Genomic DNA, 25,259 nt, shown 5'->3' on the forward strand with positions numbered 1-25,259 from the left:
ATGCAGAGTTATGATTTCAATACATCCTTCGATGCAGTCCACACGGAGTTATGAAAAATGCACTCCTTTCGATACATTTTAGAAGCACTCGCTTAAAGATCCCTAGCCAAGCAAGCCAATTTTTTGATCCCTACAGTCGCAGTCTTTTATTCTGAACACAAGAAAGCGTGTCTAATGGTCTGTTCCTTTACTTCTAAAAATGGTAACAGTGGCAAAAAATGGTAAAAGTCAAGGCCTACAGAAGGTCGGCCATTCAGAGTACTGTTAACAACATTTGACAACAAACATAATAGATTGTTCATTATTGTGATTTGATTTCCTTTGTATTTTATGTCACAATAATGTATTTGACAGCAAACTAAATAGTCAGGGCTAACTAGTTTGGGCTAAGTGTCCGACTGTATAGACTGTGGTAAAAGTGGTAAACTGCTCTCATATAAATTGTATGATTTTTAAAGTAAAGGAACGCTTTGCAGGTTAAAAATGGTAAGAAATGGTAACCTCAGGCACGTAAAGGAACAGAGCATACATAATATTATAAGAATTTGTTTTAGTAAAAATATAGAAATACAAACTAAAGATACGAACAATGTATTAATTCACGAGACGCAAATTATTTTTGAAGTGGAGTTGGACCATGGCACAATCATACAGGTACCCGCGTCAGCCCAGCTGATGTACTGTGAGCTGTCAAAAAAGTTGTTGTAATTGAAAACACAAAATTAAAAAACAAAAATTTAAAAGAAAAACTGTGAATTTTTGACGGATTTTTGTTATAATGTGTTTATTAATAACTGCCCAACAAAATTTTGTTGAAAAAATGTGTGAATCGCTTTATTTTTGGAAAACATTTTTGACATTTCACAGTACTGAACTCGTTTTTGTTGTAGTTGTTTGCTGATGCATCTACCTGGTAATTGTGCCATGAGTTGGAGTTATTTTGTCAATCTGAGCTGGAGTAGGAGGAAAAATGAAAAACCATTTGGATGATGTGTTACGACTCCCTGTTAGGCGGCGCTAGAGGGGACCTTCCGGCTGCTAGCGGTCTCGGGTCTATGGTCCTCAACCCGTCCACATCTCTAGCCCACAGGGCGAACACGAATTTGAACTCTAACTTTCCACAAAACACTACAATCACACACACAAATAATCTGCCTCGATAAGGGAGCCATGATGGACTACTCCCACATTCTGCCCTCCCTTCCATGGTTTCCAAATGTCCACAACAAATACATTTTATTGGAAACCCCACGAACACACACATTCACCTCATCACCTGTTGGGATTACCCCTGTTCAAAAACAATTAAAACATATTAAATATTCAATCACATTCAATACATATTACATTTATTTTTATATAAAAAGACTTAAATTTAAATGAGTTTGATATTCTGTGAGTCCTATTTGATTTTAATGAATTTCTAATACCAGCAAACAAAAGAAATTTAAGAAATTAAAAATGGCTATCTTCGTGTCCCGCCAAGAACCCTAGAGATATTAGTTTACGCTTTACTAGCTTTTTCCTATTATATTTAATAACCTATTATAAATGAGTTCACTGATAATGGTTTATTGGGCTAATATCCGGCCTCTACAACACTTTGCACAAAGATGTCTCTAGTATTCCCTTGGACACTATATAAAAAGTCTTATTTAAATTATGCTTGGCATTAAAAACCCTCACAATATTTAAGATTCAAAACATAAAACGCACACATAGACAACACAACATTAACTTAAGCTAGTTGAATTTGTTTTTTTAGTTATTTCATAGTTATAAGAAATGCAACACGCTCCAAGGCTTAAATGCTCAGATCCGTGTTGCTAAAAATGTATGTCAATTTTAATTTGTAATATTTGTTGATTTTTTCTTCGATTTTCATAAAATTAGTAAATTTTTACTTATGATTTCTCCTTTTTCTTTGTATTTTTACAGATAACCGCCTTGATACATTCAGTTGTTGGAATATACAGGTTACCTTACTTTTTTTGTGTCTTTCAATGGCCAAATTGATGGAAACCTTCAACTCCCCGATAGCAAATTTGTAGCTGTTTGAAAACCACCGCAAAGATGTTTGGCTTCACCCACAAAGCACAAAAAGGATGAGAATCACTGTTGGTTTTATGGGGTAAACGGCAACACACCAACAGCCACACGAATTGCTCGTTGTTTCTACTTTGCTTTGCCACAACCCAGCCTTCTTTATAATGTAGACGCTTTTGTGTAGAATAAAAAAGATCACTGGCCCCCACTTCGGAGTACCGGAGGCCAGTAACATGGACTATTTCCTTGGGGAACTTTAATTTTAATTCCACCCGCTATTAATGAAATAAACACTCCACAATAAAAACGTTACACAGATCTTTGATTTTCTCTGTTGTTAATTATTTTAGAAACTGCTGAGAAGGTAAACTTATACTGTGACGGTTATCCGTAGACTCAGAACATAATTTTTCCGCTTTCCCTATTTATAACTTCGACATTTTCCACCATTTTCATAAAATTTCCAATATTAAATATGAAAATTTGTTTAATGGCGTACGGCACACTAAATGGCTGAACATTTTCAGTGTTGATTAAAATGTATGTAACATTCCACCGAATGCAGCTCTAAATTTTTCTGCCGATGGCAATGCCATTGCTTCTTCTGCTCATTCAGTTTCGGGTTTCACATGTAGCGCGAGCGCATCAAATTATTTTAATTTTACTAATGGGTACTTTACACGATATGTATTTTACATATGGGTTGTCACTTTTTATATACAAAATGTATACGCAAAGTGACAACCCATATGTAAAATACATATCGTGTAAAGTGCCCATAATAAATTAAAATTACTTTTGCCGGTCCCCCTTCCCATTTTCTCGCGAAAAATGGTTTTGGTGTCGGTGAGTAAATATTAATTTTCCATCTGCAATGGTTAAGGATTTAATAAAATAGCGCCGCCTACACGGTCTAAAAAAACCACCCACGCAACAGATGGAGCAAAATCAATTGCGGTGTCAGAAAATGCAGAGCAGAGGAAGTAAACTCAGTTATGATCAAATTAAATGGAAAATTTGTATAATTTGTGTTAATGTAATAAAGTTAATATGTGTAAATGTAATAAAGTTAATATTCTTGTTGTACACGAATAAGCAGTGTATTTTATTTATTTTTGTATATTTCCAATGGCTTGCATTTTATAGCATCTTTAGACTGCATTTAAATTCAATCCAAAACACTACATCAAAGGCTGTGATTTGGATCGAAAATGGAGTGCATCCCAGCTGTGTGTCGTGGAAGCAAAATGGAGTGCATCCTAGCTGCGCGCTCTCTTGTAAAATTCATAGATGAATTCATAGGAAAAGATGTACTCCAGCGGCAATTGTTGTAGTGATTTAACTGCATCCGGGGATGCTGGCTGGTGGCTCTATCGATGTAGAATTGCACGCTGATCAAGAATATATATGGTTTGTGGGGTCTACAATGATTATTTCGAGTAGTTACAAACGGAATGATAAACTTAATATACCCCCATCCTATGGTGGAGGGTATAAAAAGTAAAGGAACAAAGCTTTTGTCGGAACCGCCTTGGTCGGAACTCTGTCGATAATATCGATAGCGAAAATCGATATTAGGCAAAAAAACTGAAATATCGGTAGTATCGCTAGTGCTATCGATAGTTGTATCGATATTTTACCAGCTCTAAATTGGACACGTTTGTACGTTGTTGTGCTTTGATTACGGAAAAAAGTTGATTAAACACTGAAAAACATCTACATTTTATAAAATTTTCAGTTTATATTCAAATTAAAGAAAAACTACCAATCATCATGAGTGCTGACAACAACAAGAAATCTAAAAAATCATCCCAAAATGGAAAAACTAATGCTGCTTCTAATGCGTCCAACTCCACCAGCAATACGGCCACAAACGTCGATGATAATACTTGTGTCGTTTGCTTTAAGACGGTGGAAATATTTTCCATAGGAGAATGTGACCATCCTGTTTGTTATGAGTGTTCCACTCGAATGAGGGTGCTTTGTGAACAGAATGAATGTCCAATTTGTAGACAGGTTTTATCAAAGGTAATTATGACACACACAACCATTTTGGATTCCAATTAGACAAAAGATTACAAAAAGATTGCAAGGTAATTTGGTAAATAACTAAATATTTGTTTTTTTTTTCTCTCTTTTGTTTTGTAGGTTATATTCACGTATGATAAACTGCCTTACCGTGAGTTGGAGGCCAAAAATCGTTCGGAATATTATAGCAAGAAGTATAAGATATGTTTCTATACTAGTGAAATACAGCAGAAATTCTTTGAGCTACTGGATCATCCATGTCCCAAGTAAGTTGAAATAGATCAATCCGCACTCATCATTTCCTTCATTGGCCATTTTCGTCTTATTTTCTCTGTTTGTCCCCTCCGTCGCCGCTGTGTGTAGATGTGATTGTCCCCCGTATCGTACTTTTCAAGGCCTTCGCAATCATGTTCGTAAAGAACATGACCACTTCTATTGTGATTTGTGCGTAGAAAATTTAAAAATATTTACATTTGAGCGGCGTAGTTATACGCAGGCCGAATTGGGTATTCATCGGACCAAAGGTGATCCAGATAATCGTTCACATCGTGGTCATCCTTTGTGTGAGTACTGTAACAAACGGTATTTGGATCGTGATGAGCTATTTCGCCATTTGCGCCGAGAACATTACTACTGCCACTTTTGTGATGCTGATGGTTGTAATGAGTTTTATCGAGATTATTCTGCCCTGGCCGAACATTTTCGCCAAGACCACTTTTTGTGTGAAGAGGGAAAATGTGCTACGGAAGAATTTACTGGAGCATTTCGTTCGGAAATCGACTATAAGGCTCACGTTGCAAATGTTCACGGCAAAGGTATGAACAAGCAACAGGCCAAACAGACGCGAACATTACAACTGGAGATAACTTTGGGACCAAGAGGGCGGTCTGGTCAAACGGAACAAGGTGTGGCCAATATGAGAAGTCGTGGAAGGTAAGTGGCTAGTGTCTTTCTAAATATATACTTGTATTTCATATACATTACTTCCAGTAATAACCATGAGCAGGAGCCTGAAATCCCGGAGCCCTCCTACCCACAGCAAAATCAAACACCAACACGTCAAAATATTAATCCATGCAGTGAGCAGGAATTCCCATCTCTTGCCGGTGGTGCAACTGGACCAAGTTTATCTCTTACACGACCTCCGCCACCAACAATTATCAATCACAATAGAATATCGGGTTTGGCTAGAACAAAAGAGAATTTCCCAGCCTTAGGTGGCAGTACAACAAGCAGCAACAACAGCGGCGGTGACGGTGGTGGCTTTAGTGCAGCAAGGTCTGCCCAGCAGCAGCAGCAGCAGCCAATCTCGGCAATGTTGAAAAAGAAACCAACACCTGCCACAGGAGCTGTACCCCGTACACCAACGCCCAAAAATGGACCTTCGACCAGTAGTGGAATGGTAATACATGTTTCTAATCGTCCTACCAACCCCACTCCCGCTCCAACTAAAAAACCAAGTGTCATGGACTTTCCGGCGTTGCCCGCTGCAACCAAATCTAAAAAGGGCAAATCATCAGTACTCACCGAAGATATGGGCACCTCAAGCCTACATTTGCCTGTATCCACGGTGTCAGCCAAGCATCGGACTCTTGTCGATGACTACGTATCCGTTGCAAATCCTGCGAATTTCCAAAAAATCCAACTAGTGCAAAAGGAAGAACTTGAAGCTAAGGCTCGCAGAGAAGCTGAAGCACGTAGTGCACCAAAGTTAACAAAACAAGATTTTCCTTCATTGGGTGGCCCGTCAAAGGCCAATTCATCTGCACCTGCTACAACATGGGTAAAACAACCTGTTGTCAGTGAGAAACGACAAAAGGAGTTGGAAAATCGTAAGAACAAAGTTGCTCCGGCCCCTGTCCTTCCAACTAAAACCAATAATTATGCATCGACGGTACCCACACCTAAGCCAGCAGCGGCAGTATTAACCAATGGTAATGTTCAAAATAATGCAGCCAATATTGCTGCTAACAATAAAAAGGATAAGAAGGAAAAAACTAAAGAAAAGAAAGCCAAGGAGACCAACAACAACAACGAAAATAAAGCTACGAACAATAATGTAAATAACAACAGCAACAATAACAATCAAAAACAAACCTCCTCATCTTCATCATCCTCCCCACCACCTAAATCTCCACAAGCAAAAAAATCTCCACCATCACAGGAGCACCATTCAAATGTAACGGTTAATTCGGTGGCCAAGTCGCCAAACAATTTAACATTTACCAGTTCACTGGGTGAGAGTTATAGCATTTTACCAGCTCATACTTTTACCCCGCCTACCGATGCTATGCTACGTAATCAGGTAAGAAATAAATTGGATATAGCCAAATAGATTGGTGAAAAGTATTTTATGTTTAGACAATACAGTTAGAGGATATGCCTATGATCGTCAAGATCACACTACATATAATGACCCAAAAGCTCTATAAAACTCTGCTGCCAATAACTGAAATGACTGATGAAGCATTCTACAGACAATTAGTAAAGCATTCCGAAATGTAAGATCGCGAGAAAAGGAAAATAGGCACACTAAAGTGGACAGGACCCAGCCACTATCACAACACAAAATGTCCTAAAAAGTATCAAAGCCGCCAAGAGCTTCACAGAAACTGGTCCGTTTGGTCTGGGAACAAAAATGCTGAACCACATTGGACTTAATGGTACTACTTATCTTGACAATGCGTTTAATGTATGCTTACGCCAGGGACGCGCTTCTTTGCAAAGACAGTATAGTGAGGGCGCCCACTGAGTTGTTTTTGCATTTGCTTCTTTCTCTCTCACTTACAGAGTAAGTGAATGAAAACAAACAATAAACATCATTTGGTTGTTTTTTCTTCACTCATACCTACACACATACTAAAACATTGATTAAAATTCTTGGGTGACACTGGCTTACGCCCTTTTTTGACAACACTCAGTGAGGTATCCTCTAGAAACACCGAAGTCTATAATAGAAAAAAAAAAACAGCAGAGACGAATATTTCTTCCGAAAGCGTTCGCAACATTCTTCTAAAGGATGATTGACTAACTATATGAACCGCACACAGTCCTATGTGGAATTCGCGTGACACAGATTCCCACCAAGGAAAAATAGACAAGGGTGTCCTCAGCCACTACCATTAAATAAGACTGCAGTGTCATGTTGACTGGTAGAGCAGTTAAGAAACTTGAAAATAACCATAACTACTTCCTTCCAGACCTCAAGGACTTTTTTACAAACGAATCCGATAACTTTCCGCCCAAACAGTCTATAGAAGCATCCTTTCATTCAGAAAGCGTCTATAGAAGCATCCTTTCATTCAGAAAGCGTCTATAGAAGCATCCTTTCATTCAGAAAGCGTCTATAGAAGCATCCTTTCATTCAGAAAGCGTCTATAGAAGCATCCTTTCATTCAGAAATTTTCTATAGAAGCACCCTCTCATCAGAAAGGGTCTATAGAAGCACCACATCATTCGGAAAGGGTCTATAGAAGCACCCTTTCATTCAGAAAGGGTCTTTAGAAGCAACCTTTTCATTCCGAAAGGGTGTATAGAAGCACCCTCTCATTCCGAAAGGGTGTATAGAAGCACCCTCTCATTCCGAAAGGGTGTATAGAAGCACCCTCTCATTCCGAAAGGGTCTAAGAAGCTCACTTTCCTTCCGAAAGCGCCTGTAGAAGCACCCTTTCATTCCGAAAGCGCCTGTAGAAGCACCCTTTCATTCCAAAAGGGTATATAGAAGTACCCTTTCATTCCGAAAGGTTCTATAGAAGCACCCTTTCATTCCGAAAGGTTCTATAGAAGCACCCTTTCATTCCGAAAGGTTCTATAGTAGCACCCTTTTATTCCGAAAGGTTCTATAGAAGCACCCTTTCATTCCGAAAGGTTCTATAGAAGCACCCTTTCATTCCGAAAGGTTCTATAGAAGCACCATTTCATTCCGAAAGGTTCTATAGAAGCACCCTTTCACTTCGAAAGGTTCTATAGAAGCACCATTTCATTCCGAAAGGTTCTATAGAAGCAACCTTTCATTCCGAAAGGTTCTATAGAAGCACCCTTTCATTCCGAAAGGTTCTATAGAAGCACCCTTTCATTCCGAAAGGTTCTATAGAAGCACCCTTTCATTCCGAAAGGTTCTACAGAAGCACCCTTTCATTCCGAAAGGTTCTATAGAAGCACCCTTTCATTTCGAAAGGTTCTATAGAAGCACCATTTCATTCCGAAAGGTTCTATAGAAGCACCCTTTCATCCCGAAAGGTTCTATAGAAGCACTCTGTCATTCCGAAAGGTTCTATAGAAGCACCCTTTCATTCCGAAAGGTTCTATAGAAGCACCCTTTCATCCCGAAAGATTCTATAGAAGCACCCTTTCATTCCGAAAGGTTCTATAGAAGCGCCCTTTCATTCCGAAAGGTTCTATAGAAGCGCCCTTTTATTCCGAAAGGTTCTATAGAAGCACCCTTTCATTCCGAAAGGTTCTATAGAAGTACCCTTTCATTCGGAAAGGTTCTATAGTAGCACCCTTTCATCCCGAAAGGTTCTATAGAAGCACCCTTTCATTCCGAAAGGTTCTATAGAAGCACCCTTTCTTTCATTCCGAAAGGTTCTATAGAAGCACCCTTTCTTTCATTCCGAAAGGTTCTATAGAAGCACCCTTTCTTTCATTCCGAAAGGTTCTATAGAAGCACCCTTTCTTTCATTCCGAAAGGTTCTATAGAAGCACCCTTTGATTCCGAAAGGTTCTATAGAAGCACCCTTTCATTCCGAAAGGTTCTATAGAAGCACCCTTTCTTTCATTCCGAAAGGTTCTATAGAAGCACCCTTTCTTTCATTCCGAAAGGTTCTATAGAAGCACCCTTTCTTTCATTCCGAAAGGTTCTATAGAAGCACCCTTTCTTTAATTCCGAAAGGTTCTATAGAAGCACCCTTTCTTTAATTCCGAAAGGTTCTATAGAAGCACCCTTTCATTCGGAAAGGTTCTATTGAAGCACCCTTTCATTCGGAAAGGTTCTATAGAAGCATCCTTTCATTCCGAAAGGTTCTATAGAAGCACCTTCTCATTCCGAAAGGGTCTAAGAAGCACCCTCTCATTCCGAAAGGTTCTATAGAAGCACCCTTTCATTCCGAAAGGTTCTATAGAAGCACCCTTTCATTCCGAAAGGTTCTATAGAAGCACCCTTTCATTCCGAAAGGTTCTATAGAAGCACCCTTTCATTCCGAAAGGTTCTATAGAAGCACCCTTTCATTCCGAAAGGTTCTATAGAAGCACCCTTTCATTCCGAAAGGTTCTATAGAAGCACCCTTTCATTCCGAAAGGTTCTATAGAAGCACCCTTTCATTCCGAAAGGTTCTATAGAAGCACCCTTTCATTCCGAAAGGTTCTATAGAAGCACCCTTTCATTCCGAAAGGTTCTATAGAAGCACCCTTTCATTCCGAAAGGTTCTATAGAAGCACCCTTTCATTCCGAAAGGTTCTATAGAAGCACCCTTTCATTCCGAAAGGTTCTATAGAAGCACCCTTTCATTCCTTTCTTTCAGTAACGGTCTATAGAAACACATTTTCTTTTAGAAAGGGTCTATAGAAGAAACATTTCTGTCAGAAAGGGTCTATAGAAGCAACCTTTCTGTCAGAAAGGGTCTGTAGAAGCAACCTTTCATTCAGAAAGCATCCATAGAAGCAACCTTTCTCTCAGCAAGGGTCTATAGAAGCAACCGTTCTATCAGAAAGTGTACGTAGAAGCCACCTTTCGTTCAGAAAGCATCCATAGAAGCAACCTTTCTTTTAGAAAGGGTCTATATAAGCAACCTTTCTTTCAGAAAGGTTCTATAGAAGCACCCTTTCATTCCAAAAGGGTGTATAGAAGCACCCTTTCATTCCGAAAGGGTATATAGAAGCACCCTTTCATTCCGAAAGGTTCTATAGAAGCACCCTTTCATTCCGAAAGGTTCTATAGAAGCACCCTTTCATTCCGAAAGGTTCTATTGAAGCACCCTTTCATTCCGAAAGGTTCTATAGAAGCACCCTTTCATTCCGAAAGGTTCTATACAAGTACCCTTTCATTCCGAAAGGTTCTATAGAAGCATCCTTTCATTCCGAAAGGTTCTATAGAAGCACCCTTTCATTCCGAAAGGTTCTATAGAAGCACCCTCTCATTCCGAAAGGGTCTAAGAAGCACCCTCTCATTCCGAAAGGGTCTAAGAAGCACGCTTTCATTCCGAAAGGGCCTGTAGAAGCACCCATTCATTTCAAAAGGGTGTATAGAAGCACCCTTTCATTCCAAAAGCGTATATAGAAGCACCCTTTCATTCCGAAAGGGTATATAGAAGCACCCTATCATCCCGAAAGGTCTAAGAAGCACGCTTTCATTCCGAAAGGTTCTAAGAAGCACCCTTTCATTCCAAAAGGGTATTTAGAAGTAGGCTTTCATTCAGAAAGGGACTGTAGAAGCACCCTTTCATTCCGAAAGGGTGTATAGAAGCACCCTCTCATTCAGAAAGGGTCTAAGAAGCACCCTTTCATTCCGAACGGTTCTATAGAAGCACCCTTTCGTTCGGAAAGGGTCTATAGAAGCACCCTCTCATTCCGAAAGGGTCTAAGACGCACCCTTTCATTCCGAAAGGTTCTATAGAAGCACCCTTTCATTCCGAAAGGTTCTATAGAAGCACCCTTTCATTCCGAAAGGTTCTATAGAAGCACCCTTTCATTCCGAAAGGGTCTAAGAAGCACCCTTTCATTCCAAAAGGGTATATAGAAGTAGTAGGGGCTGTAGAAGCACCCTTCATTCCGAAAAGGTGTATAGAAACACCCTCTCATTCCGAAAGGGTCTAAGAAGCACGCTTTCATTCCGAAAGGGCCTGTAGAAACACCATTTCATTCCGAAAGCGACTGTAGAAGCACCCTATCTTTCAGAAAGGGTCTTTGGAAACAACCTTTCTTTTAGTAACGGTCTATAGAAACACATCTCTTTTAGAAAGGGTCTATAGAAGCAACCTTTCTGTCAGAAAGGGTCTAGAAGCAGCCTTTCTTTCAGAAAGGTTCTGTAGTAGCAACCTTTCATTCAGAAAGCATCCATAGAAGCAATCTTTCTTTCAGCAAGGGTCTATAGATTCAACCTTTCTATCATAAAGTGTCCGTAGAAGCAACCTTTCATTCAGAAAGCATCCATAGAAGCAACCTTTCTTTGAGAAAGGGTCTATAGAAGCACCCTTTCCTTTAGAAAGGGTCTATAGAAGCACCCTTTCCTTTAGAAAGTGTCTACAGAAGCACCCTTTCTTTCAGAAAGGATGTATAGTAGCACCCTTTTTCAGAATGGGTCGAAGGAGCAACCTTTCTTTCAAACCTCTGTTATTAAAAAGGTCATAATCCCAGTATAGTGCTTTTGTTTCAAAATTTTGTTAAAACAGCTTTCATTATTAGTAGAAATTTTGAGTTGATATACTACACGTGGGATAGGGTCACATTCATTTGGTGTTTTATTTTAATAATTTAATATTTCATGGCCTGTTTTATGTCGGTCGAATCAAATACAAAAACAATTATAATTATTGTTTTATTTCCTTACAGAGATTAATCTTATACTTCAGAGATATTTTAGAGTCCATGGAAGCCTTAGAAGAATTTCGTAATATCTCACAATTATATAGAGATGGTGTGGTCAAAGCTGATTCCTATTATGAACATTGCCAAGCTGCCTTAAAGGATAAATTTGATTATGTTTTTCCTGAACTTGTAGTGCTATTGCCCGATATTAGCAAACAACAGGTAAGCAAGCAAACAAGACACATTAAAGACAATAAAAAGAAATGCATCTACTTGCCTTACAGTCCCTGTACTTGGTCCATCAACAACGTCTAAATACTATGCCAGCGGCTAAACGTAAAAATCTTCCCACAATGGAAGTTTGTTCCACCTGTAAACAGGTTTTGCTACCGGTCGATATGGCCGATCACAAGAAAATGCATGAAATTGTGCAAAACTTTCCTGAATTAAGCGGCAATCGTAAATCCCTTACAAAAGCTTAAACAATAACAACAACAATATTTTTTCATATATTCTCAGACATTGAGTGACATGACAGATGTATTAAAGGAAATGAAGAAAATATGTATACAAAATCTACACGCTTTAAGTTATCTAACGCCGTCATTCGATTCGTACAGTTTTTCTTTGCTGTTATTTTCAATTTTTAACCCCCTGTTTTTTAAATAAGAAACTATTCTTTTTAATAGTCTTTTATGAAACCAATGAATACTTTCATTTTTCAGATTTTAATTGTTTTAATTATTTTGTCTTTTATTTTAAAATAAGTTCTCGCAAAATGTGTATAAATAGCCATATAATACTTCCCCCCTCTTTTTGCGATCAAAAAAGCTTTATTATTTGAATCGAGTTTTTCGAATTTGTTTTATCTTAAAGTCATCTTTTTTACTTTATTTGTGAAACAAATGTAAACCATTTTGAATGGAATTTTTTAAAAGAAAAACTTATTAAAACAATACTACATACAATACACCTTAAACAATATATTCGTTTGTTTATTTTACCATATGTAGATATTTTTTGTTGTTTTTAGTTCAATTGAAATTTCATGCGATATTTTTATTTGAAATAGAAAACAAAACCACGAAGATCCCAAGCAACAACAACAATACTAAATAATATTTAAATACTGCAACAAATGGTGATTTCATTTTGTTTAGAACAAAACTAAAACAAAAAACAAACACTTTAAAATACATAATAATATTATTTACGTTATACAAAGCAGCAACAGAGAATATATAATATAATTTATATAAGAGAGTGTTAATTTTTTATATAACTATATAAATATAAAAATACTATGTACGTAAAGTAATGAAATGTTATTTGATAATAAAAAGAAAAATACACGAAAACAAAAAATAAAATAATAAACGAATAATAATAAAAAACAATACACTCCGTAAAAAAGAAAAAAGTGTGTTTTAAATATCTTCACTAGGAGAAATAAAAGTCAAAAGGTCTTCCTATGGAAGACTAAGAGGTGGAAAAATGTTCTTATAAAAGTCCACGAGGTCGAAAAGTCTTCCTATATAAGTCCACAAGGTCGAAAAGCCTTCCCATAAAAGTTCACGAGGTTTATAGAAGCAACCTTTCTTTCAGAAGGGGTCTATAGAAGCAACCTTTCTTTCCCGAAGGGTCTATAGAAGCTACCTTTCTTTCAGAAAGGATCGGTAGAAGCACACTTTCTTTCAGAAAGGGTCTATAGAAGCACACTTTCATTCCAAAGGGGTATATAGAAGTACCCTTTCATTCCGAAACGGTCTTTAAAAGCACCCTTTCATTCCGAAAGGTTGTGTAGAAGCACCCTCTCATTCCGAAAGGGTCTAAGAAGCACGCTTTCATTCCGAAAGGGCCTTTCATTCCGAAAGGGTCTTTACAAGCACCCTTTCATTCCGAAAGGGTCTTTACAAGCACCCTTTCATTCCGAAAGGGTCTTTACAAGCACCCTTTCATTCCGAAAGGTTGTGTAGAAGCACCCTCTCATTCCGAAAGGGTCTAAGAAGCACGATTTCATTCCGAAAGCGCCTGTAGAAGCACGCTTTCATTCCGAAAGGGCCTGTAGAAGCACCCTTCCATTCCAAAGGGGTATATAGAAGTACCCTTTCATTCCATTCTTTCAGAAAGGGTCTGTAGTAGCAACCTTTCATTCAGAAAGCATCCATAGAAGCAATCTTTCTTTCAGCAAGGGTCTATAGAAGCACCCTTTCCTTTAGAAAGGGTCTATAGAAGCACCCTTTCCTTTAGAAAGTGTCTATAGAAGCACCCTTTCTTTCAGGAAGGGTCTATAAAAGCACCCTTTCTTTCAGGAAGGGTCTATAAAAGCACCCTTTCTTTCAGAAAGGGTCTATAGAAGCTACCTTTCTTTCAGAAAGGGTCAATAGAGGCTAATTTTCTTTCAGAAAGCATCCATAAAAGCACGCTTTCCTTCAGAAAGGGTCTATAGAAGCACCCTTTCTTTCAGAGAGGGTCTATAGAAACACAATTTCTTTCAGAAATGGTCTATAGAAGCAACCTTTCTTTCAGAAAGGGTCTATAGAAGCAACCTTTCTTTCAGAAAGGGTCTATAGAAGCAACCTTTCTTTCAGAAAGGGTCTGTAGAAGCTACTTTTCTTTCAGAAAGCATCCATAGAAGCAACATTTCTTTCAGAAAGGGTATATAGAAGCATGCACACTTTCTCTCAGAGGGGGCCTATAAAAGCACCAGCACAAGCACCTTGTGTGTGTATTAAAAACTTCTGCACATTGTTGATTTTTAATTTAACAATTAAATTGATAAATCACAATAGAGATGACCGTTATTATTCTATGGAGTAGAAGTTGGCAGTCCGCAACTTTTTTACTTTGCAAATAATAATATACATTAAAAGAAATTTATTTGAAAAACCTCTATTATTTGAATATTAAAATGCCTTATTTAGTTGAATCATACCACTTTTAAATTATCAATTTAAAAAATCAAATCACAATAATACTACGGGTCATCAAGGTGAAGCTTTAACCGCCAAACAGCTGATTGCCCGTAGAAAAACAACCCTGTTTTTTGCATTTTTTTCCACTATACAAGCAAAAGCATGTCGGCGGTAACGCGATTTGTGCGATTAACAAAAATATTTCCGAGCCATCATAACGTGTTTGGCCGAAACTTGTTTTCGTCATCATCAACAGCAGCAAAAGGAACTCGACGTTTCTACGCTACCGCACCGGTTCATTTGCAAACGTTAACTAAAGACAATCGCAAGAAAATGTCCAACTACCAAATTGTGGAAAAGGGTGCTCCCAACTCAACAAATTATAGCATTTATTTCAGTAAGTATAAATTCGCCCTATCTTTCAGAAAGTGTCTATGGAAACGCCCTTTCCTTCAGAAACGGTCTATAGAAACACATTTTCTTTTAGAAAGGGTCTATAGAAGCACACTCTCATTCCGAAAGGGTCTATAGAAGCACCCTCTCATTCCGAAAGGGTCCAAGAAGCACGCTTTCATTCCGAAAGGGCCTGTAGAAGCACCCTTTCATTCCAATGGGTATATAGAAGTACCCTTTCATTCACAAAGGGTCTTTACAAGTACCCTTTCTTTCCGAAAGGGTCTTTACAAGCACCCTTTCATTCCGAAAGGTTGTGTAGAAGTACCCTTTCATTCCGAAAGGGTCTTTACAAGCACCCTTTCACTCCGAAAGGTTGTGTAGAAGCACCCTCTCATTCCGAAAGGGTCTAAGAAGCACGCTTTCATTCCGAAAGGGCCTGTAGAAGTACCCTTTTATTCCATTCTTTCAGAAAGGGTCTGTAGTAGCAACCTTTCATTCAGAAAGCATCCATAGAAGCAATCTTTCTTTCAGCAAGGGTCTATAGAAGCACCCTTTCCTTTAGAAAGGGTCTATAAAAGCACCCTTTCCTTTAGAAAGGGTCTATAAAAGCACCCTTTCCTTTAGAAAGGGTCTATAAAAGCACCCTTTCTGAAAGAGAAGCGCCCTTTCATTCAGACCTCTGTTATTAAAAAGGTCATAATCTATAGAAACACATTTTCTTTTAGAAAGGGTCTATAGAAGCACCCTCTCATTCCGAAAGGGTCTATAGGAGCACCCTCTCATTCCGAAAGGGTCTAAGAAGAAACCTTTCATTCAGAAAGCATCCATAGAAGCATCCTTTCTTTCAGCAATGGTCTACAGAAGCAACCTTTCTATCAGAAAGGGTCTATAGATAACCTTTCTATCAGAAAGTGTCCGTAGAAGCAACCTTTAATTTAGAAAGCATCCGTAGAAGCACCCGTTGCTTCAGAAAGGGTCTATAGAAGCTCATTTTTTCAGAAAGGGTCTATAGAAGCTAATTTTCTTTCAGAAAGCATCCATAAAAGCACCCGTTGCTTCAGAAAGGGTCTATAGAAGCTCATTTTTTTCAGAAAGGGTCTATAGAAGCAACCTTTCTTTCAGAAAGGGTCTATAGAAGCAACCTTTCTTTCAGTAAGGGTCTATAGAAGCATGCACACTTTCTCTCAGAGCGGGCCTATAAAAGCACAAGCACCTTGTGTGTTTATTAAAAACTGCTGCACATTGTTGATTTTTCTTTTACCAATTATATTGATAAATCACAATAGAGATGACCGTTATTATTCTATGGAGTCGAAGTTGGCAATCTGCAACTTTTTTACTTTGTCCCTGTCCACACTAGCGTGAATTTCATTAAAAAATTCATGAAATTAGGTGTTCTTAATTCGAATTCCCCACTACAACATTTTTATCATTTTACTCTACTATGGACGTCGATCTAGAGACGCATAATTTCATATCAAAATGTCAGTGAAATTACTGTAGTGTGGCCCGGGACTTTGCAAATAATAACTCTTGTGCCAAACACCTCCTCGATGGATTGTCATCTCAAGCGCGATGGGGAGGTCTAGTAAGCGTGAAGACCCTAAGAGCGATACCGGCGGTAGCGTAGCTACTGGTAGGGCCACCCATGCCGGTAAGGTCGATGGTGAACGCTGAAGCTAAGAACAATCCGCAACGTAGGAAGTCAACGGTATAAGTTATATGCAACTGCGGCGGATGAACTGATCACAACAATGCGACGTCTGTCTCATATTGAGCGGTCACAAACAGCGTCTGAACTCCAGGAGGAGCGGCTGGATATAGAAAAGGAAAATTCTAAACCCTTCAGAAGGCAACGGGAAACCACTGAAGTAATCTCCCTGGAAAACCATAAAATTATGAATACAAACCAAAATACACGGCCCTTAGTCTCCGGCAATACAAGGGTGCTAAGAATCCCCGGAGGTAAAAATAAAACAAAACTTAATATTGGTACATGGAATGAACGCAGTCTTTACGAAGCTGGAAAACTAGCTAATACCGTAACTGAAATGCACAGACTCCAAATTGATGTACTTGGAATATGCGAAACGTGGTGGCCAGATTGTGGAGAATTTATATCGGAAAACTCGAAAATGTTTTACTCAGGAAATCTCAACAAAACCCATAGGAATGGGGTTGGAATAATTGTAACAGACCGCATAGCAAAATATGTTACAGGATTTGTACCAAAATCAGACAGAACCATGATGATAAGAATTGATGTGAAGCCAATTACAATTAATGTTATTCAAGTTTACGCGCCAACGTCGGACAAAAGTAACGAAGAAGTCGAAGCATTTTACGATGAAATCGAAGAATTGCTACAACTAACAAAACAGCATGAGATAACCATTATACAAGGCGACTTTAACGCAAAGGTTGGACGAGAAGTAGTGACCGGTGTTACTGGACAATATGGATTAGGGGAAAGGAATGAGAGAGGCGACAGGCTAATCCAATTCTGTCAGGAATATAAAATGAAAATAACAAATACTCTGTTTTGCTTACCACCTAGAAGACTCTACACCTGGAAATCCACCCCAGGACAGAAATGGAAATATAATAAGAAACCAAATTGACTTTATTATTGTTAATAAACGCTACGCTACTTCAATTGCGAAAACATCAACATATCCTGGAGCAGACGTACCATCAGATCACAATCTTCTTATGGCAAACATATACACCAAACTTAGTGCACCAGTGAAGAAAAAACAACACTGTAAACTTGACATTGGGAAACTTGACGACCCAGCTACTAAATCAAGCATAAGAGACCTTATAAACTTAGAACTGAATAGCGTTAATAGGAATGATGTGGAACATATTTGGAGCGAAGTCAAAAATACTCTTCAAACCATAAGACAAAACAATCTGGGTAATTACAAAAGATCAAAAGACAAAGGCTGGATGACAAATGAAATACAAGAACTCCTTAGCGAAAGACGGCGATACAAAAACTCGAATTATGAAATGTATTGGGAATTAAACAGGGAGATTCAAATGAAAATTCGAGCTGCAAAAATCAGATATATTAATAGCCAATGCCAGGAGATCGAAAAATTACAAAACTTACACGATGATTATAATTTACACAAGAAATTGAAAGAAGCAGCTGGTATATATCATAGAACTATGTCGCCAGTTCTGTATAATAATAATAATGAACCTGCTTTTGAGAATGCTGAGAAACAAGCAATTTGGAAGAACTACATTCAAAGCCTACTTACAGACGTCAACAGATCAAGTTTTAATACCCAATCAGCACAACCGATGACTGGAACAAACATTACTAAGAGCGAGGTAGAATCTGCAATCACATCTTTAAAAACTAGGAAAGCAACAGGACCGGATGAAATTCCTTCAGAAATGCTAAAACTCATAGATGAAAATAATATTGACCTGATAACAAGGTTAATGAATCATGTATATAATACAGGACACTACCCTCAAGACTGGCTAAAATCAACTTTTAAAGCAATTCCTAAGAAAAGTCATGCTAAACACTGTGGTGACCACCGACTTATCAGCTTAATGAGCCACGCTCTAGAAATATTCCTTAAAATTATACACAACAGAATTTATAAAAAATGTGAACAAGCTATGGGTGTAAATCAATTCGGATTCAAAGAAGGCATGGGGACGATTGAAGCATTATACTGTGTTCAGCTCCTTATTCAAAAACGTCGAGAGATTAACTAACAAGGACATTTTTTATGCTTCATCGACTATGAGAAAGCATTTGACACAGTGAACCATGACAAATTAATGGAAATACTTTCGTCAATTTGGATAGATGACAAAGAACTCAGGTGCATTCGGAGTCTGTACTGGCATCAAACTGCACAGATTGATGTCAACGGCAATCTTACCGACGATATACCGATATCAAGAGGGGTCAGGCAAGGCTGTATCTTATCTCCGTTGCTGTTTAACATATACTCAGAGAGAATTTTCGAAGAATCCGTCAAAAATATAAAAGAAGGAATAAAACTAAACGGTGCTTATATTAACAACATCCGATATGCAGATGACACCACAGTATTAGCCGATAGTATATCCGGACTTCAAAAACTAGTAAATGAACTCACTTCACGCAGCGAATCATATGGTCTTAAAATTAACACACACAAAACAAAACTGATGATTGTTAGTAAGAAAAATTCGCACAATGAAAAATGTTAAAAATCAACAACGCACACGTCGAGAGAGTAAAAAGTTTTAAATACCTCGGGGTTCTAATTAATGACCAATGGGATCCCTCAAAGGAAATAAGATGTCGTATAGAAATGGCAAGAGATGCATTCTTTAAATATAAAAAAGTTTTGACCAACCATGATATAAACATTGAGACAAAAGTACGATTTATTAAATGTTATGTATGGTCAGTCTTATTATACGCTGCAGAAGTCTGGACCATTAAAGCTGCTGACATAAAAAGACTAGAAGCTTTCGAAATGTGGATTTATCGAAGAGTATTAAAAATACCTTGGAGTGCACACGTCACAAATCTCGAAGTACTGACAAAAATTAACCAACGGAGAGAACTTGTATCTGTCACCAAAAAACGGCATACTTAGGACACATCATGCGACATGGAAAGTATAAGCTCCTGCAGGCAATACTTAAAATGACCATTGAAGGACACCGTACCAGAGGCAGAAAAGAGATGACTTGGATAAAAAACATAGAAGACTGGACAAATATCAACAACACGGCTAATCTTCTCAGTATAGCAAGAAATAGAAGCAGTTTTGAAAGAATTGTCAATAATTTATAAATATCATGAAAAATATCACATTTGTAATCTATGTAATTGAAATGAAATATGCTACAATTGTATGGTCGCTTATATTCGAATACCGAATTTGCAAATAAAGAAGAAGTGCCAAACATTGAAAATAACACATGAAAATATTTTAGCTTTTAGGAGAGAGCGGAGGTGAAGGCGCTCCCTATAAGTTAAAAAATTTTTCATGAAAAATTTCTTAGACTGTCGCCAGCAGAGCTCCGATTCACTCGCGAGTGAAAATTTGAAGGGAGGTGGTAATTTTTTTTTGGGTGCAATATTTTTGGTGGTTGTGGGGCAAGTTTATTTGGGGGGTGGGATAAGTTTTTGTTTAGTGTTGGGGAGGAAGCAAGTTCCCACTCAACTTGCTCGAATTCGAGAAGAGTTTCACTCGCGAGTGGAATTCGAGCGAATTCGAGCGAGTATTCGGAGCTCTGGTCGCAAGAGTTATATGCATTAAAAGAAATTTATTTGAAAAACCTCTATTATTTGAATATTAAAATGCCTTATTTAGTTGAATCATACCACTTTTAAATTATCAATTTAAAAAATCAAATCACAATAACACTACGGGTCATCAAGGTGAGCTTTAACCGCCAAACAGCTGATTGCCCGTAGAAAAACAACCCTGTTTTTTTGCATTTTTTCCACTATACAGCAAAAGCATGTCGGCGGTGCGATTTGTGCGAATAACAAAAATATTTCCGAGCCATAACGTGTTTGGCCGAAACTTGTTTTCGTCATCATCAACAGCAGCAAAAGGAACTCGACGTTTCTACGCTACCGCACCGGTTCATTTGCAAACGTTAACTAAAGACAATCGCAAGAAAATGTCCAACTATCAAATTGTGGAAAAGGGTGCTCCCAACTCAACAAATTATAGCATTTATTTCAGTAAGTATAAATTTGAGTTCCGTGGTTTTAAAATGTGGATTATAATAATATACAATATTATGACATGAAAAATGTGTTACCGGCTTCGGCTTCTGTGTGTTAGATTTATTTGGTGGACAATTGAAATGACATTGACCGTAACCCATTCATCCAAGCATTCTGATGATGTTTAATTATTGTTAAAAACTTCAAGTGGTTATTGTGTTCTGGCTGTTATCTGTTCTCGGGCATTTAATTGGCCTAAGCCACCGAAGCTTATGCAATATTTTTTGTAAACGTTGAAAATGATAAGACACACGTACGTACGTAAATTGTGTGTTTGTTTGTCCGTTCGGACCAATATTTGTCGTGGTTATGCTTTGTTGTTGGTTTTTTACATGCAATGTGTTCTATGGACCGTGGTAGGTATTCCCCCAAAGACCGAAAGAGTTTAATTTTGGCGTGGGAATATTGATTACAATTATGTACTTATGTCTTATTTACATGCCAATAACTGGATGGATGGTGTTTTCCGGAATTTGTTGTTGTAAAACATGCAAGTACTGAGCTAGTCATCGATTTGGCAAGTAATGCCACTCATTGGCACAGTGTTTTGCTTTTGATATAAAATGTGATTATTTATAATGTTATATTCAAGTCTGTTTCTATGAAAATGTGAAATGAAAACTTTTATAGCCCGTTTCCACGGTACGTCGTTTTTTCTCTATTCGTTGTTCAACCCTCAAATACGAATAAATTACTTGATTCCCCATACAAAATTCTGAAAACGAACGGCGATTTTTCTACGTTGTTCAAGTAGAAGTACTCTCCGAACAACGATAAAATATGTCCTATCTGCTTAAGTCTCGTTTAGGGGCACCTCTCGGATCGGGCTGAAATTTTTCCATAGGTAGTCCTTAGGATCCTGATCACAACGATATATAGCATTCCCGGGGGAAGTCCATATTTCCCGAGATATGGGTCTTGACATTTCGGAACTGTCCTTAACACTCCTGACTTGCTTATGGGCACCTCTCGGTTTGGGCTGAAATTTTTGCCATAGATAGTCCTTGGGATCAGAATCACAACGATATATAGTTTCCCCGGGGGAAGTCCATACTTCCCGCTCAGTGTAATGTTGGCTTACATTTCCTGAGTACTTCAGCTCTGAAAAACTTCTCTATAAGTGGATAAGTGTATTCGTAAGACACGCTTTTAGGACTCGGTGATAAAAATTAGGCCGATATCATTGAGTCATTATATGTCGGCGTGCACTAATTAAAATGAGAGAAGCCTCCCATGTCCGTTCGGGAATATGTACACTTTGAAGGGAGTAACCAATTTGGTCTATCATTTTCGATTATGTTAGTACATATTCGGTCCACTCCTTAGGGTAGGTACCTCACATATTCTCTCGATAATGGACCAATAGTGGGTTTAAATTAGGCGTTACATAAATTGATCCCATCAACTGATAATTTTTTATTTGAAGAAATTAAAAAAGTAAAAATATTTTTTTTTTTAAATTCTTTTTTAATTCCGAACACTGTGTACCGTTATCAACGATTAAATTTATTATATACCCTACCTGCTTTTGGTTCTAAACAGGAATTTCTTATTTCATAATAAGCAACAATCCAATTAATTTATTGATCAAATGCAAAGTACAGTGGTCTTATGGGACCGACTTATTATCTTTCATATAATTAGGTAGATAAAACATTTTATCATTTATTTATTTTTGACTATTGACTAATACGCTCCGCTACGGTGTGCGGGGAGTGGTTTTTTTTTATTAATTTATTAATCTAGCAATGTGTTGGTATGTATGGCCACCCTAATAAATTCCGTTGCATTCAGCCACACAAAATGTTTATGTATGTATGTTTGCGGTTTAAGCAACAAAAGCTTCTGGTGGTTACTTCTCAATTATTATGTTCTATTAAAGACCATTTAATTATCGTTATTGATGTCTGCTCCAATTTTAATACGTGCTGTTTTTTTTTTATTTTTTTTTTTTCAGAAACCGCTTGCGGTAAGGGAGTTTCACCATTGCACGATATCCCCCTACATGCCAATGAAGAAAAGACCGTATACAATATGGTGGTTGAAGTACCACGTTGGACAAATGCTAAAATGGAGGTAATTTCATTGGCCCGAAACATTTCAAAAATGCAAAACAACCTAAACGACATTTGTGGAATATTTTTAAGAAAATTAAATAATGAGAGAAGTACATTGATGCTGCTACCAAGAGCACCTTATTCGGTCCGCTTATGTCAAACGAATAATTATATTTAGCTTAATGGCTTTAGGTTTATTTATGAATAACCTATTGGCCAAATGGGATCAAAGGCGAAAGTATATGAAATTTATCACCGTTAAGTTGTTTTGCCCTTACATTTGTATTTGTTTATATGTCAAAGAAAGAGTGAAATCATGTTATTGCATGTCTAATATTCGTTTTGTTTCCTCCTTTCCAGATCAGTTTAAAGAATCCTTTGAATCCCATTAAACAAGATGTGAAAAAGGGTAAATTGCGTTTCGTTGCCAATTGTTTCCCCCACAAGGGTTACATTTGGAATTATGGTGCTTTCCCACAAACCTGGGAAAATCCTGATCACATTGAACCCAGCACTGGTTGCAAAGGTGATAACGATCCAATTGATGTTTTGGAAATTGGTTATCGTGTAGCCAAACGTGGTGAAGTTGTGCAGGTAAAAATTTTGGGTACAATTGCTCTCATCGATGAGGGTGAAACCGATTGGAAAATCATTGCCATAGATGTTAAGGATCCATTGGCGGAAAAAATGAATGACATCGGGGATGTTGATAAATATTTCCCCGGTTTGTTGAGAGCCACTGTTGAATGGTTCAAAATCTACAAGATTCCCGATGGTAAACCCGAGAATCAATTTGCCTTCAATGGTGATGCCAAAAATGCTGCATTTGCCACCAACGTGGTTGCAGAAACACACAAATTCTGGCAAGGTTTGATTAGCCAGCAATTGGAAGGAGGCTCTATTTCAAGGTAAAAACAATTTTAAAATGTTACCGGTCATTTGAAATAAGGTATATATTCCCTTTTTTCATCTGCTTTTCCCCACAGATTGAACACAACTGTCACCGACTCACCATTCCTTACAAATTCCGAAGAGGCTGAAAAAATCATCTCCGAAGCTCCCGAAGGTGGAGAAGTTGAAGAAGTCACCGACATAGGTAAGATTCACTTTCTTCCCACAAATGTCTATGCTAAATTGTAGAACTCTTTGTTGTGGTTTGGAATGCTTTTTGAATATAACACAACTGCGCACTTCCTATATTTTAGTTAAGCACTACATTTTAACCAAAATTGTTTAACCCCATTAAAACAATAAAACAATTAAAAATGTGATGGTTTTAGTAATTAAGTTAAATAATAAGTTTCTAACATATTTCTTTTAAAACAATGTATATATTTTTACAAAATAAAATACTTGGTGTTTTGTAGTATCTTTTTTATATTAAACATTTTTTATGGCAACAAATTGAAATTTATTGTTTTTTATTCCCTTCTTTCTCTCTTTCATTTTTCATTTCAGTCGATAAATGGCATTTCATTCATCTTAAGTGAAACAAACAAGGCTCATCAACATTGATATTTATGGAAAATGTTTGTATTAAATGGTATAAGAAACCTTGAATTTACTTGCATATTGTATGTATAACGTTTTTGCCCTCTACCCCCCCTAGAAGTATCCTCTTATATATTATTAAATGAGTAATAACAAAGAAAAAAGAAAATACACAATTGAAAAACTTTGCACTCGAATTTATTTGTCTGATTTTAGTTGGATTTACAAAAGAAATGCCTACTTGGGGTTTGCATTTACTTTCTTACAGTAGAACAGTATTCTATTTTCCACATCAGTGGTTCATTATACGCATTAGGTTAACGAGTTTATATACACTTTCACATGACCAAAATGTGCCTCATCGATATAATGGTTTCAGACAATTTGAAGTCGATTTAGCCCTGTCCGTCCGTGTGTCTGGCTGGAACGCACGATATTGGATCAACAGATTCTGTCAAAAATTTTGACCTTTTAATATTTTGTCCAAACTTAGATCAAGTTCATGGAAAGGTAGCAGCAATACCCAGCTGACTGAACTGGGCTGTAATGTTAGTGTCAAATTCCATACGATGTATATTAGGGATATATATTTTTTGAAGAACAAATTTATTCATCAGAAAAAAACTATTTCTCATAAAGACTCCTTCATATCATTGACACGTAACCTCCTCCAGAGGCTCAATTCTGTTTCTATGAAAATGTGAAATGAAAACTTTTATAAAGGAGAAAACTGTCAAATGAAAAAAATTATAAAGGAAATATTTTTCATTTCAAATTTTCATAGAACAAGAATCCAGCCCCAGGCCCGAACAAAATGCCGTACACTAAAACACCGTTTATAGAGGCGGTACAATATTTGTTATTATGTGTGGTATTTTGTTAAACTTGAAAATAATAAAGCCCTAATAAACATGTGCTTTTTTGTTTTCAAAAGCAAACGATTGTAACAGCTTTTCCCTTTTCAATGAATTACCAGCTACCCCAAACATTTTTGCAAGAATTCTATTTTTTGCGAGAAATTATGAATTTAGTGGA

The 25,259-nt window shown here is 37.5% G+C and overlaps 2 protein-coding genes across 3 annotated transcripts; both read left to right on the top strand.

The window, feature by feature from the left end:
* Window positions 1-3,632: 3,632 nt before the first annotated feature.
* Window positions 3,633-13,015, top strand: LOC141387677 (E3 ubiquitin-protein ligase ZNF598). Of its 2 annotated transcripts, XM_073957666.1 has the most exons (7): window positions 3,633-3,708; window positions 3,785-4,074; window positions 4,195-4,340; window positions 4,438-5,007; window positions 5,065-6,379; window positions 11,620-11,817; window positions 11,880-13,015. In XM_073957666.1, the coding sequence occupies exons 2-7, from the start codon at window positions 3,820-3,822 to the stop codon at window positions 12,075-12,077; spliced, it is 2,682 nt and encodes an 893-aa protein (XP_073813767.1). In that variant the 5' UTR covers window positions 3,633-3,708; window positions 3,785-3,819; the 3' UTR covers window positions 12,078-13,015. The 2 variants fall into 2 exon arrangements, with proteins under 2 accessions (XP_073813767.1, XP_073813766.1); XM_073957665.1 differs by having other exon boundaries at window positions 3,665-4,074.
* Window positions 13,016-20,373: 7,358 nt separating this feature from the next.
* Nurf-38 (Inorganic pyrophosphatase Nurf-38) lies at window positions 20,374-24,421 on the top strand. The gene is made up of 5 exons (XM_073988803.1): window positions 20,374-20,631; window positions 22,634-22,752; window positions 23,094-23,641; window positions 23,720-23,829; window positions 24,192-24,421. Exons 1-5 carry the CDS (start codon window positions 20,403-20,405, stop codon window positions 24,221-24,223), a joined length of 1,038 nt encoding a protein of 345 aa, XP_073844904.1. The 5' UTR covers window positions 20,374-20,402; the 3' UTR covers window positions 24,224-24,421.
* The last annotated feature ends 838 nt before the right edge of the window (window positions 24,422-25,259 follow it).

Source organism: Musca autumnalis, unplaced genomic scaffold, assembly GCF_047663935.1.
Source record: "Musca autumnalis isolate F117 unplaced genomic scaffold, ASM4766393v1 scaffold_5, whole genome shotgun sequence".
Classification (NCBI taxonomy): Eukaryota; Metazoa; Arthropoda; class Insecta; order Diptera; family Muscidae; genus Musca; species Musca autumnalis.